The following is a 10,179-nucleotide window of genomic DNA, read 5'->3' as shown; positions in this document are numbered from 1 at the left end:
CTGTCTCGTTATGTTTAATTTCTTCCTGCTGTGCTCCCATGTGTTTCCACTTTCCTTATCACCCCTTTGTCTAGAGGTTGTCTCAGTCTTTCTTTATCCCTGTGCTGAGTCTCTTCTCACCTCCCCTCATGTTTCATGGTTTCCTAGTATTTTTCCCAGTTCAGGTTATTTTTGCGTTCTGATTTTTGCTTATTTCTTATCCTTGTCTGCGCTTGGATCTGCACCTCGCCTCACATGATCTGCAACAGCAGGTCTTGACAGATGTAGCCTCTCCTGCAGCAAGCAGCACCAAGCTGCTGTTTGGAAGGTCTTTGAACAACCATTTCACAGAAACAGACTGTAATATAAAAAAAAAAATGCAGCATTATAATTTGTGTGTAAAGTAAAATTATTAATTTGTCTTTTTTCTTTTCTACCTAAAATAACATATTGGAATGCACTGGAATATTTAGATTATATTATTAGAAATAAACCACTACAAAAGTCACTGGGTGGAGCTATATTCTGAGGACACCACACCTCTGAGCCATTGGCCTATGCTGTTGAAGTTGGAGTTGAAACCAGTCCATTGGTTTATATAAACATGGATCTAGGATGCAAGTCCTCATAACATAGCTATCCACTCACAGCGAATTTCTGAGTGGCTCTTTTCTAATGATCGACATTGAATATTCCAATATGATATTTTAGAAAAAGCAAAAGAGTAGTTATTATTTTACTTTATACACAAGTTATAACAGTACCTTTTTTTAATAGGACACTGTATCTGTAAAATTGTTGCTCAAAAAACTAACAGTTACATTGTGCTTGCTTTAACATTGTTTTTTCTTTTGGATTTTTCAATATGCAAGTGGCTTGCTTGGCGTTACTTGCTGCAGGAGAGGCTGGATCTTTGGATGGTTAGAGGTCAGTCAATGACGAACGCAGCAGAGGCCTGTGGTGTTTCGACCCACAACCCTGAACTGGACAAACAGGAGAATATGGATGGCATCTTATTTTTCTGTACTGGACATTTTAAACATGTAATTTACCATATTATATATTATCATCATTATCATCATCAGGCAGTGTTGCAACCCTTATTACACAGAAACTACCACAGGTAATTGAGTGGTAATAACTTATAAATTGCCACAAATCTGTTCAGGTTTGTTCAGTTTTTTTCTTGTTGTTGTTTTTTTTATTGTGAGATGTTTTTTTTAAATTAAAAGAGAAGAAAACTGTTACTTACACTTTTGCCAAAGTTTCTAGAATTTGCACCAAGCAATGACAGCAATGACAGTGATGACAGTGATGACAACCCCACCAACAATGACACCAATGGCACCGGCACTAACAGGGTTGTTAGTGTTGTCATTATCATTACCTGAAAAACACAGAATCAATATGTCAACTTTTTTTTTTGTTTTTTTTTCTAACCATAGTCTTCTAAGAACACTTATCCTCCCATCAGTCTCACAGCAGCAACATATCTGCCAAATCTTATTTGCTCTGTTTATCACAGATTTATAGTGATGATAACAGCATTCAGTCACTGCCCACAACTGTGCTGAGTCTGCTAGATCAAAGAGGAGGTGACATGTATCGGACTGAAAGCCATTGATTATTTTTCTTTTTTTTTCTCTTTTTTCTTTTGTTTTTTCTTTCTTTTTTTCTTCTTTTCTTTTTTTGCTTTTTTCAAGTCTTGAGTCTCTTTTCACTCCATTTCTGCTAATGCATTCCCTCTTTTACCCTCCGTGAGTATTTACCTGTAAGCAAACAAAGCCTGATCACATGTGATTTGTCAACAAAGGTCTGACTACAGTGGGCTATAAATGGAAATCCAAAAGCTTCCAATATGAATACTTTGTTCATATTTTATGGACTATTTATAAAGACTGGCACAGCATAAAGTCCAGTTCACTCATGAGCAACTGTCACTGTTGTGGGTATGTGTGAATAAAGCCATAAATAGCATTACAAAAATGGGATAATTTCCTTAGGGATTAATAAAGTATTCTGATTCTGAAACTTCCGTTGTAATAAATAAGACAACAACTGATATCTGTGAAATAGCTACAAGTCTCCAGTGGATTCAAAAAGTAAATTTATGAGAGACGGGCTCCAGCAGCTTACTGGAGCGGACATTAAATCAGAGAGTATCTTGATACTCGTATTGGCTGCTGTTGAAAATATACTGCAATTCAATGCAAAAAGCATGAGAAATGTCTTTGTTCTGCACAATGAGCTCTTTACTCACTATCTGACGACCAAGCACTGGACCAAGCTTTTATTGGCAGGCAAGACACTGAAGAGCATGCAAATTGAGGCACACTGAAAAAGGAAGTCTGGGAGAGCTAATCTGTCATAGAGCTGCAGCACACTGAACAGTATAGCAGTATATTATGAGGAACAGATTGCATTGGTGTTCTGTTAGAGCCATGATTGTAACCATAACTGTCATGCAAAGCTTGAGTAGATGAGAGTATCAGAGGAAATGAGATAAGTGGATTTATGCTGGAGCAAGCACACGTGTGCATGTTTGGTTATATGCGTGGGTGTGCATGAGTCATGTGTTTATGCATCCCTCGCTTTTGTGAGTTTGAACACAAATACCTGGATAAATGTTAACATTCTAATTAATGAATATTAAGTATATTTAAAAAGTCGCTGTTAAGTGAGTACATTAACTTTCTAGATTTTTCAACAGGATTATCAGTATGTGTTTGCCACCAGGTTGAAAGCTCAGGAACTCCTCAATGAGTCTTAGTGGATCGGGCAGATTTATAGCACAGGTCCATGATGGAGGTGCTTTGCTATAACCGTATTAAACCCGGGTAGCAAGAGAAAAAGAGGGGGTTGGGCGCAATCTGATACAGGGCTTCCTCTAATCAGCCAGAGGCTCCACACTGATTATTTTTCAATAGGCTGATAACATCCAAAATAACAGTTACAAGCTCAGACAGAACGTTTTTTTCTAACCGTTCTCTAAACTACCATAACAAACCAAACGGTTTGTGCAATCTTAAAAATTACAACGGTTCCTGAAAGCAGCAACATTGCTTACCTTAATGATTTTAGCGTCACACTAGAGTCAGTGTCAACAGAAACATTGACAGTAGAGTCTTGTACAGTTATTTTATTTTCAACTTTAATTTATATATTTTATCTTATTCTTCCCAGTTAAATTTACCCTTCATTCTAATTTGTGTTGTACAGTTATTTCATTTTTAACCTTAATTTATATTTTATTCCTTCCTAGTTAAATTTACCCTTTTTAATTTTTCATATTTATTTCCTATCTTATTCATAGCCTTTTCCTTTTTTGTTTTCTTTAGGTCACGAGCAGTTGTCCAAGCATTTCACTACATATCGTACTGTGTATGACTGTGTACGTGACAAATAAAATTTGAATTTGAATTTGAATTTGCATCACAGCCGCCCAGGGTTGAGAAAGAGTAAGTGAGTGCGAAAGAGCCATACAGAAAACTGAATTTCAACCCAGATCAATGAGTAATGATGACAGGGTTTCATGGCAATAAGAACATTATGTGTTATGCCATGCTATTTTACTTTATAAATGACTCATCACCCATCACCAAATTAGAAAAAGACGAAAATAAGCAAGACAATATCCTGATTTGCATGTATTTACATATTGAAGCAACAACAAATGACTTGTCGCATACATGCAGGTTAATAAGGTTTTAAAATGGCATCATTGTAATTTAGACAGGAGTCATTTTTGTTTTGTTTTTGCTTATTTTGATTTCACATCATGTTTGATGGAAAGAGAATCCAGACTTTAAATCTGAGCAGGATGACAATATTACATTCATATTTTTTTAACACAGGTACCTTGTATGGATCTTTTTGTGTTTAAATTACAGCCGTCATGATCCTGGATCTGGTCACCCAGTTTTTATGTGTTGATCATTAATATTCTGTATATCTGTGGTTCTTGTGGTTTAGGTTTTTTTTTTGTATTTATAGCTTCCTAAGTTATCTTTAGTATTTTGTGATTTGTAGTCTTTAGGTTTGGTTACTGTGCCTCCATTGTGTTCCTTGTGGTATGTCTAATCACCCTGGTCCCCATGTTTGTGTATTTCCCGTTTTACTTTGACAGTCACGTGTCTTGTGCTAGAGTATCTGGTTGTTAAGTGATGACTTATGAAGCTAGCTTAGCACAAATATAGAAACATCCTCCAAAGAGCTGCTTTTTACTTTCTTGCTTTGAGTACATTTCAGAGACTTTACTTTTTTACTTTTACTTGAGTAAAGAAGTTGAAGCCAACTCTGCTTCCTGCTGCTTCCAATAAAATAAACCCATTGTAACTTCTTATTCTGTGTGTTTCACTTCATAAGAGAATTTTTCTGACACTTTGGTCCTTTGAGCCCGATTTCAACATCTCTCCTCTTCACTTCCACCAACGCTCACCAACACCGTGCACAGGGGAGACTATATGACTCCCGATAAAGACCTCTGCCCTATCACGTGCAAAGTGCTGTTTGGGAAGGTAAGGCCGGCAGCAGGAAGGATCTATAAAACTTACAGCTTTAAACCTGACTTTCACCAGGCAGCATAGAGGGACATAGAGAACTGTGATGTACGGTGGTAACAGGCTTTGTTAATTAGTTGTGGTCAGGTTTATACAAAAAACATCCCATTTAATCACTGAGTTATAAATGAAACTGCTTTATGTATGCAACAGTATTTATAAGCTGTCAGACGAAACCTTCATGAAACCTACCATCATCATCACCTCTCACTTCCAGCCAAACCTCTGGTGACTCTCCTTTTGTGGGATGTTCACACTTGTAGAAGCCTTCGTTCTCCTTGGACACATGGATAAAGCTCAACCTTCCTTCAGACCTATTTCCAATAACAGCACCATTTCTGTAGAAAGCAGTAATGAAATTGGACGTAGACTCCTTTGCATATTTTTCCTTATAGGAGCAGTTTAGTGTCACACTGTCTCCCTCAGTCAGAGGAACAGCAGGACCCTGCAGGATGACACCAGCTGAAATGCAGAGAGAGAAACTGTGGTCTCTGACTCTGGTTTTGCCCTTAGTTACAAAGTTGCAAAAATGTGTTAATTTTATTTTCTTTAATATAAACTATCTGTCATTGCAAGCTTACTTGCCACTGTGATGTTGATGGTGTTGCTGCACTCCCCGCTGTCAGACTCACACCAGTACACTCCACTGTCTGATGGGTAGACACCTTTGATGGTGCAGAATGATCCATTTAATTGGCCCCAGGTCTCACATGACACAGAAGACCTTGTGGAGGTGTTTCTCTTCACTGTCCAGCTGCTGAAGCTGCCTGGCACTGCACAGCTCAGAGTCACAGTTTCATAATAGAAGAAGACTGACCTGCCTGGATGGATGCTCAGAGTAGCAGCTGCAGCTTCAAAAACATCAGGTCGAGACACATCAGTTAACATGTAGTACACGCAGTGTGAGAAGATCAATGATATAGATGCTGAAACCTTTTCTGCCACTGCACAGATTCAAACCAGCGACCGTTTTGGACAAAAGTTTCCACAAACTCAACATTGCCAAGAACGACATGGTAATGTTAGGCTTTTAAGCCCCACGCCCGCTACCAGGGGTAAAAAGGAGGAGCTCACGTTTAATCAGTTATAACACAGTGTCAGAAATATAAGTCCGGACATGTGCGGTATCCACAAAAACCTCTGAATCTCAGTTAAAATCTCATATAAACCATTTCTACAAAAACTAAACAGAACGAAAACAAGTCATGATTAAACCAACAGTTACGTAAATGTCCGCTAAACAAACAAAACCAAACAAGAAATTCTCCAGACTTCATGTAACCGGCTAAAGAAAGGTGAGTTATCTTCCAGAGATATCAACGATTCCAAACACCAAGTTTCACAACACTCTGACCAAAATTCACTGAACGAGCCGCAAAAGAAGACCACAAAAACACAGAAAATGGCTTACTGTTCAGATTTCGCAGTTAGCTGTTAGCCACGTGATTATCAGCAGTTTCCACGGCTAACTAATGGCATCAGAGCCATTTCCGTCAACAACCTACATTTTAGACCCACCTACAGACACGTGACTGGATGGAGGTCACATGTAGTAATTTTGGGGCCACGTTGAGTTTGGCCTTGCAAGTTCTGATTGGTTGAAGTGACGGGAACGTGGCATCATTACTGTGATTCTATTGGCTCAAACGATTAAAAAGAGGTGTCAATCATGCAAATTTACCAAAAGAAACCAAAGTTACAGCCCCTCAGAATTTAAAGGGCCAGAGGCCAATTAAACGCTACATGCGCATGGCAGAAAAGGGCCATTGCCATGTAAATGTGTGGTTAATTCTTCAAAAAATGTATTAAAAAAAAAAAGCATTTTTAAGCAAAATTAATGAATTTCTGCTTAATTTTATTTTGATACCAAAATTGTAAGCACAGCGTTTGTATTGGAGGAGAAATAATCAATTAATTTTGGGCATTTCATTTTAGAGCAGGAAGCTCAGAAACCACTTTGGGGCTCAAGATTAATGATTTCTTTGAAATGTTTTCTTTCCACTTTAATCTCTAATCTTAACCTTATTCCATTTCAAAAAAAAGTAATTGGTTGCACAAATTTGAATTTATTTTCGATTTTCTCAAATCTGCACTGCACATAAAAAGAATACTTTCAGGTTCAATATACATACACTTAAATCTTTTAGTAAGTGACACGGTCAGCTTTTCATGGTTGATCATGATTAACTACAACTGGTACTTTATGTCTGTCAGCACTAACGGACTTGTTTCACAGCGTTCATCAGATTAACCAATACTCAAAAAATGGGAAAGTCCAAAGATCTGAATGAAGATCTAAGAAGTAACATACAAAGACACAGACTAAGACACGCGAGCTTGACATTGGGACAGAGGGGGAAACAGACATGGGAACAAGACAAAAAGAGAAGATGGAGAGGACGAGAGACATGATGGGCTGTGGAGAACACACATGGATGCACATGAAGGACAGATGAGACAAGGATGAAACACAAGGAGGAAAACCTGGGAACAACTAAGGGAGACAAGACACAGAGGGAGGGGGAGCGAGACACACAGAAGGCGAGCAGACATAGACATGAGTGGGGAAAGCTGTAAACTCAATGACATTAGAAGAACCAAAACTCAAACCTAAAACTTCTTAACAAAGCAAAAAATCAAACATCAACAAATATGTTAACCTAAAAAAGTAACCTCAAAGAGCTGGGTCAAAGACCCAGAACCAAAACATTCTGCCAATAAGAAAGTTCAAACTTCCCATCAGAGTTATGCCTGCAGCTTGTTGTTGGCTGTCACTAATATTTGTTAAATGTTAACCAAAAATTTCAACCTTTTTTTGTTTAGTTTTTTAAAGTCATTAAAGATGTAAGAACAGTTGAAGAAACCATTAAAAGCCCACAATTACCTCAACATTCACTCCCCTGATGAGTGTATGGAAACTTCTGACCATGAATGTTCAAGAAGGGTTAATGTTAGCTTCAGGGAAAACTAATCCATGTAAATATTCCACAATGTATGAAGTGATGGGAGTTAGAACAACCATGACAGCTGATGTCGCATTAACATGTACGAGAGGAATTCAAATTCAAAATCATAAAATGCACAAAATCAGGAATCTGCCCAGCTTACAGGGGCTTAGAGACAGATTCCACCCGAGGACTCAAGTCATCAGTCCATCACAGAGCTAAACGTTCACAGACAACCATCCTTACCTGTGAACAATTAAAATAACTAGTTAACCTAACAGGCATGTGTTTGGACCGTGGGAGGAAGTTAGACTACCAGGAACTCACACAGTCCAAACAAAGACACAAACTCCACTCACAAGACCCTTTAACCCTTTGGCTCTAAGCCAACACGGCTCATTTCTCAAATGATTTACAGAAGAAAAAAACAAATATGCTTTCTGATGTTCACATGTAGCAAAGTGTTTTAAAGGATTTCAAAAGGTTTTTAAAACTTTAACCATCATTTAAGAATTGACTCATTGCAAATGAGAAAAACTGCATGCAAGCTATAAATGTAAAAACAAACAAAGATCTGTTGTTGACAAATATGAAATAAAAAGTCAGTTTTCTTACTGATCATGAGGCAGACTGGTGCGATCATCATCCTGTTTTAAAGATGACTTTGTTTCTCTAAGAAAACTCTAACACATTTAAACCACATCCTGACACTGCCTGCCCACACATACACAACGCACACCCCCAAAATAACATTAAAAGAAAACCATCAAGTACCCTATGCTGGACATGCAAGACCTTTGCATTTATTTAGGCTAAGGTTGTGCATGTTATCTGTGCTAAAGTTTAACATCAAAATGTTCTGGTGTCACCTAGTGGTTAATCACCTTACTTACAACATATTTGCTTTGATGGTTGTACAGCAGTAAAAACATTCCTCTTTAATCCAAATTACATCAGTAAAGGTTATTCACAGTAATCATTGTAGATAACTGCTGTGAGTTTTATATTTCCTGTTTCCAGTCAATGGTTTTTTTTTGTATTCTTCAGCCTTATTTCACAGTTTAAATTAATCAAACTCAGGACACATGCGACATTTCACATTAATCTTTAACCATGTAGAGATGAAAAGAAATCTTTCCAACACTGCATACATTAGTGTAGCTTGGATGAGTAAAGAGCTGTGAAAGAGACTTTGTTAAATCTGAATGGATGAATAAGGAGACAAAAAGGTTAATTTTGTCAGATGGGGAGAGAAGAAGTCTCTTCCCTTCACATATATCAATCATACAGATATGACCTTGCCAACTGAACAACAGCTGACCCTGGTGGTGATGTCATTTAAATGCTTTTGACTACAAATCAATGCACCATTTAAAACCTCAATTTGAATATTGTGTGTACTGTCATCAATTTTCTTTTACTTTCTTTGAACATAGTGGACCATGAATATCCCCTGCTCCTCTGATGGTGGATATTTAGCAGGGGGAAGACATCCTGCACTTTTACAAGTCAGACTGGCTCATTCATGGTGATAAACAGCAAGCAGGGAAGTCACTGTCAGAGGTGACATCATGTTTTTGTCCACTGAATTTCAGTTTCTTTTCTTGATATATTGTACTGTTTAACATTTCTTGTAATTTTAACTGTGACTGAAAAAATGAGATTGACTAGATAAGCAGAAAGGAGCTGCCTCATCATTAGGCAGGTAAGGAACTCCCTAATTTGGAAGGGATTTCTTAATTAGAGCCCATTCACACCCAACAGAGCCAGCTGAGGTGATTGAACCAAAAAGCCTCCTAGGTGAAGTGTTTTGGGCACATCATAGGACGAGGAGGAGGTCAGGAGGTGAGGAGGGCACATCCATGCTGGAGAGATTACATGTCTGAGCTGGCTGATTGTCTGTTCATGTTAGTTGTGTTTTATTGGGGTCAGAATAACATAAAAAATATTTATTCAACATTACTGATAAACTAATAAATAAAAGGATTGTGAATACGTTTTTAAGTAATAATATCAAAATTTAATTCATGTATATAGTTCATGTAGAAACATGTCGATATACGTTTTTAGGTCTGTTACATTGCACCATGTTGTGAATTTGATTAAAAGTGGTTTTATAAAAATGTGATGAGTAGTGTTACCCCTCATGAAATAAAATACAGAATAGCTGGAGAGTAACACAACAATGTGTGATGCTGCAAGAACTTGCGCGTGTACAATTTGTAAAAAGAGAGAGAAAGCTGAGTACTTTCCGCTGATGTCACATAGTCCAAGATTTTCACTTTTTATTTTGTGGATAAAATGTGCGAGCGCATCACTTTTCCTGTCTTTTACTGTGGATAATGTCATCTTCTGCAGGAAATTCGCTTAATGTAGAGGAATTATAGTTTGGTAATAGAAACGTCTGTTGACCCACTCATGGAAATTCAAGTGACTTTTTGAGTGGCAGTTCTGCTCTTCAAGGTCCTTCACTGTGGTAAATGTTTTCTAATTTCATAATGTAGACTACTTATCTGTATCGGTCAAGCTATTTATTCATTAAAATGCATTTCTAATTTGATATGGGAAGTACAGAAACAACCAAAACAGTTTTTTTAAGTTTGGGCTCTGAGCAGACTCATTGCTCATGTTGTTTGTTTGTTTGTTTGTTTGTTTGTTTTTAAATGGGATCTGAAGCAGGTCTTTTATGCTCATGT

General features: G+C 37.5%; 1 protein-coding gene across 1 annotated transcript; it reads right to left on the bottom strand.

Moving 5' to 3' along the window:
• Positions 1-872: 872 nt before the first annotated feature.
• Positions 873-8,135, bottom strand: LOC146579190 (Fc receptor-like protein 5). Its single transcript, XM_085262042.1, has 5 exons — positions 8,099-8,135; positions 5,120-5,389; positions 4,731-5,000; positions 1,232-1,366; positions 873-962 (listed from the first exon to the last, which is right to left on the bottom strand). The coding sequence occupies exons 1-4, from the start codon at positions 8,127-8,129 to the stop codon at positions 1,248-1,250; spliced, it is 690 nt and encodes a 229-aa protein (XP_085118168.1). The 5' UTR covers positions 8,130-8,135; the 3' UTR covers positions 873-962; positions 1,232-1,247.
• Between the last annotated feature and the right edge of the window lie 2,044 nt (positions 8,136-10,179).

The sequence above is a fragment of the Mchenga conophoros genome, linkage group LG3 (genome assembly GCF_057382185.1).
Source record: "Mchenga conophoros isolate Kocher_MC1m ecotype Shallow Benthic linkage group LG3, M_conophoros_male_GT1.1, whole genome shotgun sequence".
Lineage (NCBI taxonomy): Eukaryota > Metazoa > Chordata > Actinopteri > Cichliformes > Cichlidae > Mchenga > Mchenga conophoros.
Note: the sequence above shows the minus strand (reverse complement) of the source record. Positions and strands in the feature narration are given on the sequence as shown.

Excerpts from the sequence above, each read along its gene's own strand:
- LOC146579190 (XM_085262042.1), bottom strand. The coding sequence starts at position 8,129 with ATGATGATCGCACCAGTCTGCCTCATGATCA. Across the intron at positions 5,001-5,119 it reads CATCAACATCACAGTGGCAA|CTGGTGTCATCCTGCAGGGT; the intron begins GTAAGCTTGCAA and ends TCTGCATTTCAG. Across the intron at positions 1,367-4,730 it reads AGTGAGAGGTGATGATGATG|GTAATGATAATGACAACACT; the intron begins GTAGGTTTCATG and ends TGTGTTTTTCAG.